This window comes from Calidris pugnax, unplaced genomic scaffold (assembly GCF_001431845.1).
Source record: "Calidris pugnax isolate Ruff unplaced genomic scaffold, ASM143184v1 scaffold198, whole genome shotgun sequence".
Classification (NCBI taxonomy): Eukaryota; Metazoa; Chordata; class Aves; order Charadriiformes; family Scolopacidae; genus Calidris; species Calidris pugnax.
In genome coordinates this window covers 1,115,242-1,135,819 of record NW_015090925.1, presented here as the reverse complement: position 1 = coordinate 1,135,819, position 20,578 = coordinate 1,115,242, and the positions used below count along the sequence as shown (strand labels likewise).

The 20,578-nt window shown below is 41.5% G+C and overlaps 1 protein-coding gene across 1 annotated transcript in view; it reads left to right on the top strand.

Moving 5' to 3' along the window:
• The first annotated feature begins 1,099 nt into the window (after window positions 1-1,099).
• Window positions 1,100-20,578, top strand: part of LMTK2 (lemur tyrosine kinase 2) — a 38,318-nt gene continuing 18,839 nt past the window's right edge. Inside the window, exons 1-6 of the mRNA XM_014951358.1 lie at window positions 1,100-1,166; window positions 12,169-12,293; window positions 12,999-13,143; window positions 15,348-15,421; window positions 15,934-16,052; window positions 17,423-17,510. Of these exons, the coding sequence (XP_014806844.1) occupies window positions 1,100-1,166; window positions 12,169-12,293; window positions 12,999-13,143; window positions 15,348-15,421; window positions 15,934-16,052; window positions 17,423-17,510 (618 nt within the window). The remainder of the gene's footprint in view (window positions 1,167-12,168; window positions 12,294-12,998; window positions 13,144-15,347; window positions 15,422-15,933; window positions 16,053-17,422; window positions 17,511-20,578) is intronic.

The following is a 20,578-nucleotide window of genomic DNA, read 5'->3' as shown; positions in this document are numbered from 1 at the left end:
TCATGTGTGCAAATGGGTTTGTGTGCAACAGATTCTTAGTCTGCAGTGTCCTGTGTTATCACCACAGCAGTGACCAGGTAGAAAGCTGCAAGGGCTTTTTTCTCCCTTCCTTTAAATAGCTTACCAGTGCATGGCAGTGAGACTGTTTTGTCTCCAACCTTCTCTGTCAGACTAGGCAAATAGCCTGTCTAGAAGACAAGACTGTGACTTTATTTTGCTGGGTTAAGAATCATGAGTTGTGTTTAAAAGCACCTTCATATTGTGAATTTCTGTCTCCTATTTCCCATGACAGGTTGCTTTGATTTCCTGTACTGGCTCTGGCAGTTGCTGATGGTCTCTGTTCTTTGCCTTGGCAGTTTTTCCAGTTCACCCTAATGCTCAGTCTGATATGTACGAGCTGTAAACTTGTGAAGAATTTAATGAGCTTTTCATAAAATAATTAGTAACTGCTTTCAGAATTATTTCAGGATCCCACAATTCTTCACCTAGCAAGAAGGGCTGCTTTTTTGACAATGGAGAAACATTTTGATGTGCGTTGCCTTGAGCTTGTTACGGGAAAGGTGGGAATCCACAGAAAAAGGAGGAAGGTGTCTGTAGTCGAGGTAGTGAACTTTGCAGAATAGTTCACAGAATATACCCATAACAAATTAACTTCTCTTTTGGGGAGGAAGCTGGAAAGCAGGAAGTGGTGTTGGGCAGGTTCTAGCAAGAGTAGATTGGATTCCTGGTTCAGGAGCACTGGGTTTTGTGGGAGTGCTGGGAGGTATGTCCAGCGTGGCTGGGGAGCTGTCAGGGTCCCAGGGCCTCGAGCTGGATGAACGATGCTGCTCTTTTTAAGCATGGCTTCGTGGCCTTTGCAGATGAAGGCGTGCATTGATGATGTGTTCTATATTTGTCTTGCCTTTTTGAGGTTACATTTCTAAACTCGTTTAACTTTTTTTCTTTTCAACAGTAAGGAGAGGAGGTAAAGGAACTAAGGCTGTAACTGTTCCCCTGGCTGGGGTCATAGTGATTATTGTAGAATATAGGAAAACCAAGATGTTGAAGATGCTAATAGCTAAAAATACTTTGACCAACTTAGATTTAATTTATTCTGTGAATGGAAAAGGAGGATGCTGATATGTACGGTGATAGTTCTGAATTTAAGGTTTCACTTTATATTGGAGGTGAGAGCTGGGGGCAGGTCTACTGGAAAGCAGTTCATAGAATGAGGTGCTGTGGAGTGTTAGTGATTTTACCCAAATGCTTCGGGCTGAGATGACTCCCGCTTCTAGTGCTGTGTGGCTGAAGGAAGGGCTCTGGGAACTGCTCTTTAGCAGCAGTATTTTGCAGCCAAATCTGACACATCTGCTTTACTGTGCTAAACCTTTGCATTTACATCCAGGCTCTCTGTTCTTCTGACTTGGGTTTCTGTATCTGATGTTAACTCAGCTGCCTCTCCAAGGAAGCTCTGAATTGGAATGGAGGGTTTGTGTGTAAGGTCAAAGTATTTCTGTCACCTCTGTGCTAGATGAAGTCTTTGCGAATACAAAGTAACAGGGACTCAACAATACTGGTATTTTCCTGTAAAACACAACTAGGTGGTAGCATTTTTCACAGATGTGTTCAGTTTTACCCTTGTGATGAATTACATCAGTTGGATGGAGGCAGCTGGACTGGTGCCTACGTGTTGTCTTGGTTTGTGCTGAGAACCTCAGTCCTGGGACTTCCCTCCTGGACCAGCGGAGTGTCACTGAGTCCGTGCTGATGAGCTTGGTCGTGCACAGTCCAGGAAGACACTTTCCTTATTATGTGCAATTTTCTAAGCATATGTAAGTGAGAGTCTCAGATCACTCCAAGTTAAGAAAAGTCTAGCTTGTAAAGTGGGGATTTTAATTAGTGGCATATACTTTTCTTGGGAGTAGTCTATCTTTCCTCCCCCTTTCAAGCACTAAACTTGTTTACTTCTCCCTATGCTTCTTTTTCTAGGTTCTTTCTCAGACGCCTAATAATTGTAGAGCTAGAGCTGCAAAATTGTCTTTTATCTTTTGTGTGTCTCTTTGAGTTTGTGACTGAGGCGAGGAGCCAGCCCTGACTCCTTGGCTGCAGGGGTGTTCCCTGCGAGGCTTTCTTCACAGCCTTGCTCTGCTCTCTCCGCCTCCGGCTGCTGAGTGTCTGGACTTTGCTACAGCTGAAGCCATCCTTATAGGAGGAGGTCATTTTCTGAGGACGCTTCTCACATCTTGAATGCTTGGGTGTATTTGATAATTCTCAGGTATCATTCAGCCTATTAAGATAGCACTGATCAGAGACAGTCTAAAGGTACGTTGTCGTGGCATCAGGCACAGGTCATTGGTTTGAAGGCGCCCATTAGTGCTGATTTTGCCCCAGATCCTGTATAAAGGAAGGAGTTTGTGTTAGTAGTGAGATCCAGACAGAGTTACTGTCAGGCAAATCTGAGCAGAAGTAATTCTGGACACTTGCTGTAGTCTGGTTTGGTCACTGCCCGTGCCTGGTTCCCTGTGTGGGACAGACACCCTCTCTCAGTGCAGCGCCAGAGGCTGCAGAAATCACAGTTCTCTGTCGCAGTCCTAGTGCTCCAGTTCTGCAGCCGAAGGACAGCACATGGAGTTCCAGAGCCTTCCTTTGGTTTGATTTTGGGTCTGCCTTTCTGTTTGGTGTGTGCATCCCTTACCTGGGGCTTGATACGGCTCAGGATACAGTTTGCAACGGCTTCCATGCTTTTATTGCTGCCAATACACTCTTTGTTTTCACTCTGCTGCTGTCATGAAAGGTCTTGAGCGACATCAGTGGTACCAGAAGCGTTCTGTGGACACTTCTGTAATCAGAAGGTGTCAGTAATCAGTGTGTCAGGGTGGCAGTCCCAGTGTAGTTCAGGCACAACCAGTAGCAAGGTGTTGTGCCATGTACAGCTTGGGCAAGGTGGTGGTGTGACTAAGTTATGTCAGTGAAGTGTCTCCTGGGGGATTTCCAGAATGAAATGCTGGTACAAGGTAACACCTCATCCAACACTACTGCACTTACAAAAGCTTCCTTAGTGGTAAGGAAACGTCACTGCAGTGACTCAACATGTGACGTGACATTTTCAGGACTACCTTTGCACCCTGAGACTTCTTTGGTATGAAAGAGGTGTAGAGAATAGTAACAGCAGGCTTTTGGTGCTGGCTTCTAACCTTTCAATCTGTAGACCAGATCCAGTTCTCCAAAATCAGCCATTCATCCTATGGACTGTTCTTCTTCTGAGGGATCCTTCGGCTATGAATAGGGATGAGAAATACAGCTGAATAAGCTCTTTTGGCAAAATGCTGCTGCTTGCTTTCTTTCCCACATTTCTTAACCCAGTTGTACATTAGAGTTGGAAACACATCTACTGTAAAATCAAGATTCTAGAAAGTCCCATCACGTGAAGGTTGCATGTATGGATTCCTTTCACATGAACAGAAAGAAATTAGTCTCTTCAATCCCAGTATATCGTAATAGGTTGTATTCCTGTTAAATGGTGGGAGAAAGAGGCACGGATGGGTTTGTTTCCATACTGCAGGTACTTCTGATGGTTTGAGATGCCATGGTGTGTGATCTTCTCATGCTTCTCTAAATGATTATGGTCCATTCTGTCTAAAAAAAAATAAATATCTACAACTCCTGTGCCTCACTGTTGGAGAAATGGTGTAGCAGATGAAAACATACTGCACTTGAGCAGGAATGAATTATCAAAACCAATACCTAGCAGTATAGAATCGTGTGCTCTGCAGTTTGTTACGTGTATGTATATACATGCACAGACACACTTAAGAATCAGATGGTACCTTTGCAAGATAATGTTGCCTAGATTTTCCAGAAACACTGCCATGAAGGCATAGGATACATAATTATTTATCATGTATATTTTTTACCTTGTCTTAAGATGCCTTTGTGCAAACATGAGATTCTAACACTGAAACTTCAAACAGCTCTCTCTCTGTAAACACTTGAAGTGCTGGCCTATATTTAGTGCTTATTAAAATTGAGCATTATGCTGTTGTGTGAGTAATTCTTTGACATTACTGGGAAGACTTGTAGGGTAATAGAATAAGGACAGAAATGTAAAACTAAGCCCAGCTCACAGTTTTACTGGTTACTGACTGTCCAGCCAACGCTCGGGCCAGGGCAAGCACGCAGGGAAAACGGGGATGGGGGCTGTAGGTGGGAATCAGCCCTGCCCCAGGTGTGACCTGTGCCACCCTGCCTGCAGAGAGGGCTCCATCGGGGGGAGAAACTCACCTGAAGCACATTCTGAAAGTGTTTAGGGGGGAGAAACTCACCTGAAGCACATTCTGAAAGTGTTTAGGGGGGAGAAACTCACCTGAAGCACATTCTGAAAGTGTTTAGGGGGGAGAAACTCACCTGAAGCACATTCTGAAAGTGTTTAGGGGGAGCATGGGAGAAAGTGTGAAGATGTGTTGGCTTAGATTGCAGGATGGACTGGTGTTCTTTGTGAGGACAAATGGGAGGACTGGGATAATTTGCCAAGAATTGTTAATACACAGGGTTGTGCATCCAGTTGTGATATGAAGTAGCTAATATTTCTTTTTGACAGCATTGTAACTTGTTGCATAGGACAGTAGTGATGTCAGGGTCAGGTATCCACAAACCACATTTCACTATGAAACTGGCTTTTGTCACTGTGGAACTGTGGCCAGAACACAGGGGGTGGGAGAACTGTGGCAGAGGCTTTTCTGTTGCTTCACGGGGGAAAACTCTGTAGGAAACTGCCATTTGCTGTCTTCATTACCCTTACTTCTGATGATTAACTCTTGTACTAAAGAAGAAAAGCTGGTGGTTTTTCAAAACAGTTGTCTGTGCACATGTATTGGCCTTTAATCCTCCCACCTCCCGGTGAGGGACTATAAATAATAGAGTTCTAGGGTAAGACAGGGATCTAATGGGCAAGTTCAGTAGAAGGGTGAAATATTTCGATTTCTGTCTAGAAGAATATAGTAACAGAGTAACCTGTATGTGATTTTGGGGTTTATTTTTTTCTTCCACTTCTTCTGAAAGTCTTGTCATCTTACTCGTGTCTTTCTAAGCGTGAGACTTTGCTTTAGGCTGTAACACAAATCAGATTTAGGCAGGAAATAGTTTTATTGACAAGCTGTTAATTACTGCTTCTTGTATTCAGAAAGATTAAATACAAGTATGTACAAGTAACTTGGATAGCTGTAATTTTAAGTCCTTAAGAGGTTTTTTCTTGAGTCTATATCTAGTAATTAGGATTTTCCATAGTTGTAGGGAAGAAGGGAAAATAAAATCAGGTGTTGAAGTGCTTTTGCATAAAGATACATTTGTAATATCTGTACTTGAAAGTGACTTGTGTGAGTTATTTAAACTTTGCATTATCCAATGTAAGGGTAGTACTAATGTTATGAGAGGATAGGCTTTTGAAATAACTTGGTACAATTTTCAATAATTTTCAATAAAATTTTCAATAGTTTGTTCCAGATTGTTTTTATTGTTTTAAAACTGTAAACATTTGTGTTTTCTTTGAATGGCAATAAGTACTAAAAATCTGAAAGCTGAAAAGTGCAGGTATAAATTGAGAACCTCGTTCAAGTCCCTTAAGACGTGTTATTTATGTCTGTGCTTAGGGATTTGCTCAGTGAAGGAACATTTCCAGTCTCTGCTGGGAATACTTTGGGTGTTTGGAAGCAGGGTTAGATTTCCTGAAGGTGCTGGCATTGTGTTGGGGACATCAAGTCAGTGGAAGGTGGCTGAGATCTGGGGAATGTGTACTTGTACTGGTAATCTTGTAATGGTAATGGGCATTGACATCAAAGGTGACTGGAATTTGGAGTGCCTCTCACCCGAAAATTCTCTTCTTTTTTTCTCTTGAGAATGTCTGAAATGCAAATAGCACTCCTTCAGAACTTGTGTTGAGTTTATGTTTGCTTGTGTTGTGTCTTAGCTGAAGGCTGATGGTGGTTTGAATGCAGTCCTGATAGGGTATGTTCAAGCCTGCTGTAGTACAGCCTTTCACGGCTAAGTGATGGTGTGCACGCCTTTCTGCTGAAACACCCCACAAATTCTGCTGTTCTTTGCCTCGGGTGTTAAATGGAGCAGAGCAGGAAAAATCTGAGGTGCCGGGAGTGCAGTAACTGATGGAATGTGCTCTTGAGTTATTGTTTTGTGAAATACAGGAGTTGCAATGACTGTTGTGCTTTACCTTGTCATACAGACCAGACATTGCACAATAGATGTGTCTGAAATTGTTTTGGATTTGTTTTAGTGTTGTACCTGTTACCTACAGGCCTTCAGAATGTATAGGTTGGTTGTATCTGTTGGCCTTGTGCCTATTAGTATCAAACCTCTGAAGATTTCAGGGAGTAAATAAATGCGGGAGAAACCCTTTGTAAGGAAAAGATAATGATCTGAACCTGACTGGTGAAGAGCTGTGTAGGAGTCCAGAACACTTCCCAACTTATTGCTCACATTGAAGAGAATTGCAGCATTATTTAGGAAAGTTGAGAGAGATTTTTAAAATCATATTTTTCAAAAGCACTATAAATTAGAGTGATACTGCACTTCTAAATCTGGTTACCTTATTATCTGTTAAACTCAGAGCAAGTAGACTGACCAAGTTTATGAAAGATGGAGACAGCTCAGGAGCAAAGTTCTTCTCAGCTCATGATCATGTAATTTGAGGGCGTCCAAGAGGCAGTTTCAGTGACTGCTGTAATGCTGGGTTTGTGCTGGAAATAGAGCTATTAGAGCAGAGCTGCCATTTATATAGTGCTGGCTTATGCAGAGGGATGGGTGTCGCATAGCAACTGCTGTGCTGAGCGCTCCACATCAGATGCTCCCTTCAACTTCCCTCTGCCCTAATAATGCCTAATTTATCTGGGCCTTGCGCTGCCTTTACCAGTCTAGTAGGTGTCTTTTAGTAGTGTCATCAGGAATGTCTGTCGTGTACGTTTACTTTTTCTCCCCAAGCTTAGAGCTGTTCAGTGTCGTGCAGTTTTTAACCCCATTTCCTGCAGGTTGAGACCTTAATTACATTAATCACATTGGACCGCGCTGGGGAGAGTCAGAGTTCATGGCCTCTCATAGCCTGTGACTGTGAGTCTGGCCCCAACGTCCTTCTGCGCGGTGGCCACTGCTCGGCCGTGGCCAGGCCCTCTGGCTGGAGGTGCTCCTGGTTAGTGGGGGCAGAGGAGCCCATGGGTGGGGGACACACGGGGTGTCTGGGAGCATAGTGGGTAGACTGAGGAACTGGATGGAGAAGGAAACCAGGTCTAGCAAGAAACAAACTTTTGTTTGCTTAGGTGTTGGTTTGGTAGGCAGTGGGCTCTCTTTTGAAAAGAGAGTAGGCTTGAAAGAAGCTTAGGAAGGTATACAGAGTCCTGACCTATATAAATTGCCTTGGAATAGAGTTTGTATGAAAATAGCATGTTTGAACGGGTGGAAGAATGTTAATAAATAACTGAACTGTATGTTCTCGTGTCTGTACTTGATTCTGAGAATGCCAGCGTAATTCCTCATCCTTGTTTGTGCAGTGAGTGTGTCCATGTACCTGCTGCGTACAGCGTCTGACTCCAGATGTGCTGCACTCCAGACACTGGTGTAAAACTTGCTTGGGAAATGGCAGTCTTCAGAGGTGCTGAAGAAGCTGCCTGAATAGCTGCTAATTAAATGCCTGCTTTGGCCAGGGCTTTGAATTGTATATGATACCATGTGCTTGTTAAAAGTGGATAAATGACAGCATAAAATCAGTATTTAATACTGTAAGGCTTTGAAAAATGACCTTATTTTCGGTGCTGATAATTCAGGATCATCTCGATGCCATTTTGAGATGGAACATTCACCGCAGAGAGTTCTTGTAAAGCATTCTGTTGTGTTACCCCTGCAGTGACACACACGGTAACGCAGACGTGCTGCTGCTCCTGCGTGGTTTGTAGAGTCCTGCGAGCATCCCGGCCTCTTCCTCCCGCTCCAGGGGTGTGCATGGACCTGACCAAAGCACCCGGGCTGTTGGTGTTCACTCACGGGAAGCCTGATGTTCTTGGCATTTATATATAGCATTTTTGGGATGTTTTGCAGCTCCTTTGCTAAAGAACGGATTCTGACTTCTGGCTAGGTATTAAGACATAGTAGGTTGTTACTGTGTAGGTTTACATTAAATACAGTAGGGTTTTAAACTGAGATGTTATGCTGAGTAAGTTCATTGACTTCTCTACTCTTAGAATCTATTACGTTAAGATTCTTCTGCATTCATTGTAAAATTGTGAGTGCTATTTACTGGATTTTATCTAGTTTTAGATTAATTAAATTTACAATGTATTTTAACAGGGTTCATTTATTAAAGAAAACTATTTTCTGCAATGACTATATAATATGGTCCTCTGGGTTTAATTTCTTTCTAGTTGCTTTTTCGGTCAGGATCTTGTAATAAATAGCTGTCATTCCTTCATGCTCTCACAATTTACAAACAAAGGCAGGTGTTAAATATCTACCTTTTCAGTTCCAAGTCACTTTACTAAGCTGCAGTGGATTAATCATTGGATGGAAATAGTTGAAAAATGCAGTAGAGGTTACACTGCAGCAGGTTTTTCAGCACTTTGTCAAACATCAGTTCTAATACTTAATCAGTGACTTCCATCACCAAGTAGGCATTTATACAAGCTATTAAAATGCCTTCACTTATAAAAAATTCTAACCCAGTTATAGGTTGCCATCATTTTATACTTAATTTTACATTCATTTTTTTTAAAGAAGTGCAAATGGAAAAATATCACTTATTAATTACTATGTGAGAGACTTCAAAGTTTATCCAAATAGAGAATGATTCTGTAGTTCTTAGTAACTCTTACTTGTATGAGTCATCTGAAATGCTATTCTGTAAGCATTGCAGAAACTTGCCCATGATACTTGGCATTTTTCTTTGTATTAAAGCATGTTTTTATAACTTCGGATGTGAAATTTGCCTGGTGCTTTTGGAAGTTTAGGTGACTTCTGTCATCTTAATGAACTGCCAGTGGTTACCTGCCTTTTCAAAGGTCATCTTTGATTTGGTTTTTTGTTGTTTTGTTGTTTTTTTTTTTTTTTAAAAACAAATCTTCATTACATCTTGCAACTAGTTGCTGTTAGTTCACACACTTTCTTCTCCTGGGAATTATAGAAAGTCTGTAAGATTAGGAAGTAACCTAATTAACAGCAGGAATTTTATTTTTTTTTCCTGTATTCATTCCAGGACACCTAAAGGAGATGGCTGCATTGCAGGGAAGAGGGTAACTTCCATAGAACACTTAGATTATAGGCTTGATAAATATTCAGTTTTCTTTGCAGGAGGAATTCCAACTAAAAGATGTTGTCTGTTTCATATAAAATAGCTGAATACACGTGCAGTGTATCAAACTCATACAGTAAATGCAGCTTGTGATTGTTAGCGCCCGTTATATCTCATTTTGAGTTAAATAAGCCAGAAAACTGGCATAAGACCACCAGGAGCTTGAGTCCTCCCTGCTGGATTTGCTGTGGTAACTTAGGACTTTCAGGGGGTCCCTAGTGGGGTCCAAAGCTGGAGTGAGCATGGTAGCGTTTCTGTAGACACGTGTGGTGGCCGTGCCACTGTGGGTGTGATAGTCCTGGGGCTCAGGAGGGAGGTTTGTAGGCAGAGATACCCCCTTGATGACCCCCAGCTGGTGTAATTACTGTAGATGTATTTCAGGTGCACAAACCCCTGTTAGGTCTTGAAAAGAAGCAGTGAGATTGAAAGTGGTAAAGCAAATTGTGAAGATTTGCTCCAAGTTCTGGTAGAGGCTGAGCAAAAAAACATCTAGAAGATGTGGTATTTGGAGCAGGGGAGGATGCTAATGAGAAGTGATAATGCTCATCTCCTGTGGGGAGCAGGAAGACACTGAAGTTCACGTTAGCCATGTGGGCATGAAAAAGGAGATGTTAGAGTGTACCATAAAACCAAAATAAAGTTGGTTTATTTTGGATAGCTTTTGGATTTTTTTTCAGTGTTTTGTAGACTTGACGGAAGAATGAAACATGCTCTTGGTGCCCCAGTCCATCGTGTCGGTGATTGACTTTGGCTGACTTTCTCAAATGCATCCTGTATGTGGATGAAACATTCTGGGAGGTCAGGAGTCTTGCTCTTCTACTGTGAGGAATACATATATTTAATTGTGATGATGCGTTCACGGGTATTTCTTAGGGAAAATCTGCGCCAGTTCAGTGGATGGTCTGCAGTGAGTTGACTTTTCACTTCACTGAAGCTGGTGGTGAAGTTGAGGAAGCTGTTTGGAAATTAGGTGAGGTGGTTTTGGAAAAATGGCTTTAAAATAATAATTTTAATGAGTAATAGCTGGTAACATAAATATGTTTGCTTTTTTTGTAGTAAAGCTACCCTGTATTAATTGGTTTCAGTTAGATGTTCAAAGGAATGTCTTTTATTTTATCTAAAGCTATATTACCTCTGTGTGTGTTTGTTACAGTAATTTAGCTAATGACTTCACAAAATGCTTATATTTGTGGTTTAGATAATTTTCCATCTGCTTAGTAAGGTTGGTGAACATCTGAAGGAAGTAAACATAAACCAGCTGTTACCATTCCTCCTTTTTCATGTTGATGTTTACAAACGGAAAAATACATGGGTGTTCTGTAGAGAACTTGTTCTAAAGGAGTATAAATTGTTCTATTGAGAGGCCTCATCAGAGATTCTTTTCTCTTCAGAATTTCCACCTGGTGGTTGATCGGTTTGGACAGTTCAGTTTATCTGGGCATGGAGTATTCACCCTTTCTAATGAGGTTAGGATGCCAGAGCTGTTGGGGAAACTAGAAGCAATGTCACTTGCTTGAAAACCTTCCTTTTTTGTTTAACTTCTATTGTTGTATGGACGAAATTCCTAATTTACACTACAGAAAACGTGTAATCTTCTGAAACTGTGCAAGCCCTTTTTAAAGCAATATTTTGATTATGTCAATTTATTCTTTACATGTAATTAAAATCAGTAAATATTCCATGGAACATGATGAAAAGCTATAGCTTTCTCTGGAAATTTAATTCCTTGTAGTTTTTTGAAGGTGTAAGAGGTAGGTGGACAAGTTTGTATGTCCCTTAACTAGTGATCAACTTCTGATATTTCTTTTTTATTTATTTCTGAGGCTTCATTTATGCTGTATTCTGTTGCCAGATGTTCCCATTGATACTCAGATGTTCCCAAAAAATCCAGTCAATCTTAGTCACCTGACATGATGTAATACCTAAATATATTTAATCGGATATGATCCAACTACTCTTCCAGTCCCTGTGGCAGTACCTGTTTAAAAGGAAACAACAACCACCCCTCAGGATGTGTGCCGTGGTCTCCTAGGGAACTGCATATCTTTGTTCTCAACTTCGGATGAAAACAGGGATGAAAATAGGTTTCATTCCCCTGGCAAAGAGTTAAGATTTTTATAAATGCCATTTAAAGCTTTTGATCCTGTGTGAGTAATAATAGCCTGACTTAATCATAAAAAATGTGTTGTAGAATATTTCTATATAAAATTTTGGAAAATTATTTGGAAGTGTGTTTGCAAAGTGGTTAGAGGTCGTGTCTAAAATTCTTGAAATGGAGACAAATAACATAATGAATCACAAGAAATAGAAATTGGGGTGATCCAGTTAGATTCACCGCACTTATTAAAGCAACTTGTATATTTGGCAGACTGTCCTGAACGCAGAGAGTACTGTCTTATATTACTATATTTTAAATTTGTATGCAGGTCAAGTGAGGATTTCTTCTAGCTGCCTTTTATCTCAGGACAGGTGTTTTGGTTCATGGGAGATGTCTTCAAAAAGACCACATTTCTAATATCAGTGTTTAGATACTTGTTTAGATGTGTTGACTTCAGCAGAATCCTGAGGCTTGGGGCTGTCACTGCTCATCACCTACTGCAGTAAATCATGTTGGCCTTGGCCTCGTAGCTGGGATCAGGGAGGTCCCAAACGGGACAGGCAGGTGGTGGAGCATCGATAGACTTTACCAGTGTGTCCTTTTGTTCAGTTTCCTCTTATTTTGGATCCTATCCAGAGTTAAATATTCAAACTCCATCTTTTAAATAAATGCAGATGGATAATATATTTTAAAGGAACTTCTTAAAATGCTAAATGCATTTATATAACACTACATACGTGTTTATTTCTAGGAGAAGGAGCTACAGCCGAAATTTCCTCCTCTTTTGTGATTCTGTCTCTCAGTACTCTGGTAGTACTGGTAATTCTGCTGGCCAACTGTGTCTCATGCTGCAAAGACCCTGAGATAGACTTCAAGGTAAGCCTCTGAAGTGCAAATGTATGTACAAGTGGTATTCCTGGTGTTCTGGGTATCAGCACACAGCTTGCTCAATTGTTGTGGATCCTCGGCCGTTACTGACCCTCGGTGTCACTGTGCGTCTCTCTGAAGCAGCCAGCAGCTCTGTTTCTACACACTGGAAAATCTTGTTGCAACCATTTATTTTAAGTACTTGGTCCATGCTGCAGTAAGGATCTTTAATGTATTTTCAAAATTGTTACTAGCTGTCAGGATCAGTAGTAAAAGTACACCCTTGAGACAATTCTGCTGTAGTTAAAGAGCCTTTTTGTCCTTTTCCTGTGTATTCTTTTAATTGTTTTTCTTAGTCTGCTGACAGGGTTTAAGATGCTCCTGTTGAATAAGAATACTGAAGATTTGGCCTAGTCAGTTCAGGGTAATTCATTCAAAGCCAGGGGTAACATTTAAAGTAAAATACCAAAAACCCAAACCACAAAGAAACCCACAAAACAAACAGCCCCTTTTTGATAAAGGCAATACTTGATACTGTAATCTCTTTAAATCAGTAATAACTTGAAAGTAAGGAATAGAAAACTAAAAATCTGTCACTGTCCTTGGGAAAAAAATCAGGCCTCCTTAACATCGCTCATTCAAGCTAAAAGAAATGTACCAGTGCTAATTTTAAGACAAAGATCAACTTGTTTACTAAGGTATTTCTTTATGCAGGAATTTGAAGATAACTTCGATGACGAGATAGATTTTACACCTCCAGCAGAAGATACTCCGTCTGTTCAGTCTCCAGCAGAAGTCTTTACTCTTTCAGTTCCCAGTATTACTGTACCAACTCCCTCCCAGTTCCCATCTCGTACAGGTAAAACACAGGTTTTTTAATGAAAAACTAAAAGCGGTCAATTTCAGTGTCAAAAGTGGAGTGAAGCTGACTATGTTTAACTTCACTGTAACGAGTTAATTGTTACAGACTTACATAAACTGAGTAAATATATTTTGAAGGAGCTTCTTAAGTATAGTATAGGATATATAGTACACTTAAGTGAAGTATAGGATAAAATGTGAAAAATTACTTAAAAAATGTTAACTTACGGCAGGATGCCATGTAAGGTAGCTAAATAGAATTAAACTAGCTGAAATAAACCTCTTGAGGACTTTAATTACACCTCTCTGTGCAGGAAGGGTTGACATTCTCTGATACATTGGTGACTTCTGCTCTGTGGTGGTTTTCTCCCTGGCGAGGCGGTCGCTGGGTTTCTGCCGTTGGCCTTCAGTGGGAGAGGGACTCGCGTGCCTCAGCGCTGCTCTCGCTGCGTGGCTGCCTCCCAGCACTGTGGGCTTTCCCTGCTGGACAGAGCGTGAGACTGCCCTGGGAAAGGCTCTTTGGAATGTGTTCTCTAAAATACAATTATTGCAAAAGGAGACTGAAGCATCTTAAATATTTCAAACATAGTGTAGCATAAAGTAGTTGTTGTCGTACTATAGGACCTCACATATAATTTTTACATATATTGCTTGTGTTGCTTAATCATTAGATGTTCAGGGAAGCTTCTTGTTCAAGTTCTGTACCTACAAATTTCAAGAAACTATCAGTGTGCCTTTGAGGAGTAAGTTTCTTTTGTATCAGTGTTCTAATGAGCGAGGGAAAATTCTCTGTGAATAATTTTATCTCAGTGCTTCTACATTGCCATAATTGTTGTCACGGGAAGTTATTTTGCCAGGAGCAGGCAGTGTTCTCAAGTAAGGTGCACTGGTGAAATGGGGTTGTACCGATTCAGCATTCTCTGTGCTTCAAATCACCTTGAGAGTATATTGCACAGCTATAGTTGTTCCAGTAAGGTAGTACTGGTGTAAATGGGGCTTATGGAAATAAAAATGGGGGCTAGAATTCTGTCAGACAAGTCGTGTGGATGGGAAGTTTCTCTGTACATCTGTTGGTGTTCTTAAGCAGCAGAGAGGTAAACACTGCTGGATCTCCTGGGTAGGATAGAGCCTGCCACTGTTACTGCCCCTCCTCTGCCCAGATCTGGGCTTTTCTACCCTGTCCCTCTCTGCACTCTTCACATTAGGTATTTTTAGTCGGAAAGTGTCCTCCTTCCAGATGGCAGCTCTAAGTAGGGCAGTTGGGCTGAAGAGTAAAGCAGTCAAACCCTTTCTCTTAAAATCATAGCTCTCTGTGTCACTATAAATTTTAAGATACACAAGCAATGAGCATTGTCTTGGGTTTTCTGCTTTTGTTTACATAGGAAATGTTTGTGAGGAGGTTATTTAGTGTGTAGACTGGTGAGGGGTCTGGAGCACAAGTCTTATGAAGAAAGGCTGAGGGAGCTCCAGTTCAGCCTGGAGAAAAGGAGGCTGAGGGGAGGCGTTTTCGCTATACCACCTGAAAAGAGGGTGTAGCCGGGGGAACCCAGTGTTTTCTCCCAAGGAACAGGCAATGGGACAAGAGGAAACAGCCTCAAGTGGTACCAGGGAAGGTTTAGGATGGATATCAGGAAAAAATTCTTCACTGATAGGGTTGTCAAGCCTTGGAACAGGTTGCCCAGGGCAGTGGTGGAGTTGCTGTCCCTGGAGGTGTTTAAAATTTATGTAGATGTGGTGCTGAGGGACATGGGTTAGAGGTAGCTCTGCAGTGCTGGGCTAACAGTTGGACTTGATCTTAAAGGTCTTTTCCAAACTAAATGATTCTATGATTTGTTTTAACCAACTACAGGGTCTGCTGCACTTCTATATTGGAATTAGAACCCAGCCTTTTTGCCTTCTAACTGAATGCTTCAAAAAATTGCAAGTTGACATATCCTAAGGAGAATCCCCATCTGTTTGTAGGGAATGTGTTCTAGTATGGTTTAGAAGCTGGAGCTGAGAAAAGTTTCACTTGAGTGCTACTGTCACAACGTTCCTTCGTATTTTATGTTTGTCTGACTAGGCTTTGCTGCTTAGTCTGAATGTGTGGATGTAATCGGGAATAGATGTTGTAGGAGCTTGTGTTATTTCCTTAACAGTTGATAACTTTGGCCATCTGAGTGGTTTGATACCTGGTATCTTTTTTTTTGTTGTGTGTGACAGATGGATCCAAGTCTCAAGTTGCACGTCAGAGTCTAAACTACATCCAGGAAATTGGAAATGGCTGGTTTGGAAAGGTGAGAAGTTTGCCTTTTGGTTTTGTTGGGTTTGGTTTGTTTTGGGTTTTTTTTTAATATTGTACTGCAGTTTGAGTCTTATCCCTAACTGACTTGACTGTATTTCCTTTAAAATAGTACTCTTAAAAAAAAAAAAAGTAATAGGATTTCAACTGCAGTTTTTCTTATACTATGTTTCTTTGTATGCACACTTTAGCTGCTGCTTTAGTTCACGTGTAGTTTCTTACTAGGTACGCATTTTACCTCTGTGGATTTGAATTCAGACATTCCTGTTATTACCAGTTCTTTCTAGGAAAAAATCTGAAGTAAATAAGTGGTCTTCATTAGAAAAGTTGATGAGTAGATAGGTTGTCAAGTTGCATTAAGTATGGGTGTTTAATTCTCAAAGCCCTGCAAGCGTTGACAAGCCAGGAAATCTTTCTTACAGCATGTCTTTAGCACTTGTTTTTCTTTGCAGGGAAATGCCAAAATTTGTTTCCCTTGGCTTAAAAACACATGGTTCTCTTTTCCAGGTTCTGCTCGGAGAGGTCTACACGGGCACTAGTGTTGCAAGGGTGATAGTGAAGGAGCTGAAGGCGAGCGCAAGTCCCAAGGAGCAAGAACAGTTTTTAAGAAATGGAGAACCGTATTAGTAAGTAATGTTTGACTGCAGGGTTAGCTTCTGCACTTCATACCACTGCATGGGAATGGGGGGCAGTTCTTCTGGTCACTGTTACTGCCTCTGCTTATAACTGAAATGCATGGCTTTACAAAGTGGAATACTGTCAGTCCAAAGTGAGCAAGAGTTGAGCTTGCATAGAAATAAAAATAAGCCCTTTCCTTAAATGTGTTTGATTGTTTTTATTCATGACTGGAAAACACACTTGTTTGGTTAATCAGTTTTTCTTCTACAGCTGTTTAGAACGAACTTCTGGTGTTGCAAACAAACCTTATAGCTAATTACTTGTCTCTGAGGAGTGAGGTTTAACGCCTGTACTTGGCTTTCCTGTTAGAAGCAGGGGAACTGGCAACACTTTGCTATCAGACACACGTTAATTTCTTTAAAGTTCACTTTTTCAAACAATGAAGTGCAACATAGTGATAAAAACTAATTTTGTTCTGGTAGCTTCCAAGGAGGCTTGTGCATGCAAAAAAATCCCAGAATTATACTACCTTCAGTCTAGTAGTACTCTACAACTGAGAAATTATTGATCTAGGGGGAAACACCAATAAATCAGGATTGTTTGGTGTTTGTGTTGTGGTGTGCTTGGAGGATGCTCGCTTCTAGGGGCTGAGCCTTTGTACAGTGGACCGGTATTTGGTATATTAAAGGGAGTGTAATTTCTCTTCCCGTGTTTGGGAGTAGTGGAGCTCTCTGAAGAGCTGCCTGCAGGAGGTAATGGCTTGTGTAGGCGAGTGGGAAGGAGAGAGCTGTTCCCCAGACAGAGCTCACAGTGGGCTTGGCCTGCACTCGCCACGAGTGAGTGGTCACAGGGAGCTCTGCTCTCGGTGCTGCCCCGAGGTGTAGTTGCAGTTGCAGTTAGGCTTAAGCTGTTGGCAGTTGTCAGAAGCAGCAATCTCATGCCTTCTGCTGTGTTGGCACAAGTGCTCTTGAAGCGATTCAGAAAAAGCAACTGATCTGGCTGGGAACTAACCTGGCTAAATAAAGGTTTAGCTCTTAGCCAGATCAGTTCTGGATGTAGCTCATGAACCAGTTGCATGTGATTATTTTTGGTGAGGGGGGTGGCGGGACAACGGGTGTGACTGTCTTGTGGCAGTGCTGCTTTGTGGCTTCGGGATCTCTGGGTTTCACTGCTCTCGGTGATGTGCTGCAGCAGTGCAAAGCTGGTACAAAGGGACAAGAGGAGCCTGTGCCTTTGGATCCTGGCATCCTGTGTCCGTGTGCCCCCTGCCAGTGTTAGGGGTTGAAGCTTCTGGTAGGGATTTCAGTGTGTTGTGTTTTACTGCAAATAATATATCATGTCATCTCTCTGGCTTTAACTGAATTTTTTTTTACTCTAGCATTCTGCAGCATCCAAATGTTCTCCAGTGTATTGGGCAATGCGTGGAAGCCATTCCTTATCTCCTAGTTTTTGAGTTCTGTGACTTGGTAAGTGCACTTGTACAAAAGACTGCAGTTGTTTTTCTATTGGAGTAGATTTTATGTAGTGTATTCACTGCCCTTCAAAGTGATTTGTTTTCTTCCTTGGAAATGTTTTTAATAACCAGAATGTCAGAAGATAGACTTTTTTTTGGTTTACAGAAAAACCACAAGTGTAATTTCTTGTTTATAATCTTTTTCAGTTCATCATGTAAATTCTAGGTGCTTGTGGAACTTTCTGAAGAAGAAAATAGCTGTTCTGTCTTTGATAACAGAATTGCTGCTCCCTTTCAGTCTGCCTACATCATGTAACAGGGAGCTTGGAGGGGAAAGGAGGTCATAGAAGGAAGCTTTTTATTGCAACCCAGTATCACATGCACATGCTCACAGTCACATCCTAAATTCTGTTTGCTGTCTCTGCAGTCTTAATGTGCTTTTATTTCTATGAAGATGTTAATTGAGGAAAAAAAGAATTTCCTCCCTTCTGACCCCCCCCCCCCCCCGCCATCCTGAGTACCCAAATTTTACCTGTGCTGTGCTGCTTGGGCTAAAATGCAACGGTGGGCTCACTTCCAGAATTGGTATTGAGTGTATTCTACTAGCTAGAATTTTCAGTATCATCCTGTTCTCTTCCTGATCCTTCCCGTTACTGTATTCTTCTTTTCCCTACTCTTGTTCTTCTTTTCTTTGCCTCCCCGTCATGCCCAAGCAACTGCCTTCTGCTTCCTGAACCCCACAAGAGGTGCTAAGGGTAGAGTGTGGGGTGTTCTCAGGGCTCCCCGCTGTGAGTGCCACCAAGGCCCCTGGGGATGGGGAGCTGCACAGACCCCTTGCTCAGCCCCTGTGTTCCTGGCGTGAGGGGGAATTCCTGTCCGTGTTGGGAATGGTATGAACATGTAGAAACTCTGAACTGTGCTGGTGTGCACAGTCTTCAGAGACTGCAGTTTGGATGTGGGGATGGATCTGTGGGCTGGAAAGACCTGCATCACTTTGTTGTAGTTAACACGTTCCTGGAAACCAAGCCAGCCCAGAACTGCAGGTGGTGGCTGGCTGAGCACTGCCTCAATGGCTGCTTTTAAAGTTTGTGGTCTCCATATCGCTTAAAGCAGAGTTTATTGAGAAATGTCAAGGCAGAAATGAACTCAGAAGCACATGTATATGTTATTAGGAAATAAGTCTTTCAGAAGTAAGATAGTTTGCATTTATAAAGTTCAGCAAGGTCCTTTTTATCAGCTTCACTACTGCAGAATTCCCTTTTAAACTCGGGTGCACAAACACAGTTCTACTTGCATCACTTGCCTCAAGCAATTTAACTAAGAGTTAACATGAGCTTTTGAGTTTTCTTAAGAAACACCAGTTAATCTGTGACCTTAAATAACTGTGTTGTTCATTACTGCTCTTTTGGTCAAATTTATTAGCTGTGGTAAATTAATGAGGCAGAAGTGCTGATAAAACCATTCTTTTCTAAATGAAAGAAACGCGTGAACTTTTAAAGTGACTGATCAAAGTGAAGTGTTCTGGCTTTGCTAAGAATTAAAAAGTAGGTGCCTAAGGTTAACCAGATAATGGATTTATAGTTTTTCAATATGTAGAAATGGAATACTACTTACTGATTTTAAATCTGGTACTCAAATTGGAGGTTCTTTAAAAGGCCTGTTGAAAGAGAATTGCAGTTTATGGAGTCTAACAGATACACATCCAAGTATGTAATCAGATTTAAGTGCTGCCATGTTTTAAAATAGTTACGCTATTTAATCCAACTTCGAATTTGAAGATGGCATAACTTTTAAAAATTGCCCTACTTTAAGTATACAAGAAAAAAAATAATACCCTTGTTTGATGCCTGATGATTAATGCCAGAAATTGTCATGATCCTACAGAGTAATCTGGAAAGGATTTTACTTAAGGGGATAAAATAGATTTTCACTTTAACTGGGGGCAGTAAGCTTGACAGCCAAAGTGGTAGTTTTATAAATTCAAATATAGTTAGGTAATTTCTTTGGAAAATAAATGTCTGTGCTGATTTCTATTCCAAGTGAACTAAAACTTGTGTTTAGAAAATTATATATTATAGTGAGTTAAAAATGACTTCCATACTAGAAGTCTGGCTCGCTTGGAGACCTCTCACTCAGTAGATCCAGGTATCTTCTGGACACCAGCGTGGTTCATTGGCTGTGCAGGCAGCTGTCCTGTTCTCCGAGCGGTGCTGGGCAGAGAGCCCCAGGAGCGCAGGGTCCCTGCATGTCACTGGTCCTTGCTGGGGTCCCAGGGCCTAGTGTGGGAGGGAGCGATGGTGGAGTGAGGGAGAGGAGGGAGGTGAAGAGGGGAGAGATGTCAAGGAAGCCAGAGGCACCGTTTGCAATAGGAGGTATGGCTAGATAGCTTTTTTTTTTTTTAGTAGACAGGTTTTTAGCAGAGTGCCAGTGGGCTAATATTCTAGAAGCTGCTTTGTATCACTGTGGCTGGGATGGCAGTTACTTGGATCTTCCAGGATTTTAGTAAGTGATCTAGAACGCTGGTAGCTTCTTTTGTATTTTTTCTGAAATTGGGTGAATGGGGGTGTATGGAGATGCTTCCAAATCACACAACAGTCTGATTCTCCAGCAGAAAGACCACAAGGGCAGATGTGGTGGGAGTGGTTGACCAAAGGTTGTAGCATCTGTGGTCACTATATATTGTTCAGATGGAAAGGATGAGGAACACGTTCCTGTTCTGGTAGCGGTAGTGTAATGCAGTGCTAAAGCTCCTTACCTTGTGTTACTGGTATAGCGTGTGTATGTACAACAAAGAATAAACTTGTTTTAATCCATTGTACTCATGTGTTTAAGAATTTGATGGCTAAGGAAAGCAGGTGGCAGATATGTCAACCGTGTTGGAAAGGAAATTTAAATGTCTTCAGATGATAGGTTCTTCTAAGGTTCTTTTGGCAATGTAGACTTCATTTTGCAGGGTTGCCATATTAAATAATGAGAAATGTGGCTATTCTACTGACCAGCACAGCCTAGAGGGTGCTGTGGCTGTCATCTTTGTGCTACTTCGCATTCGTAGCCTATCGCAGCACGTCCCCTCTTGCAACT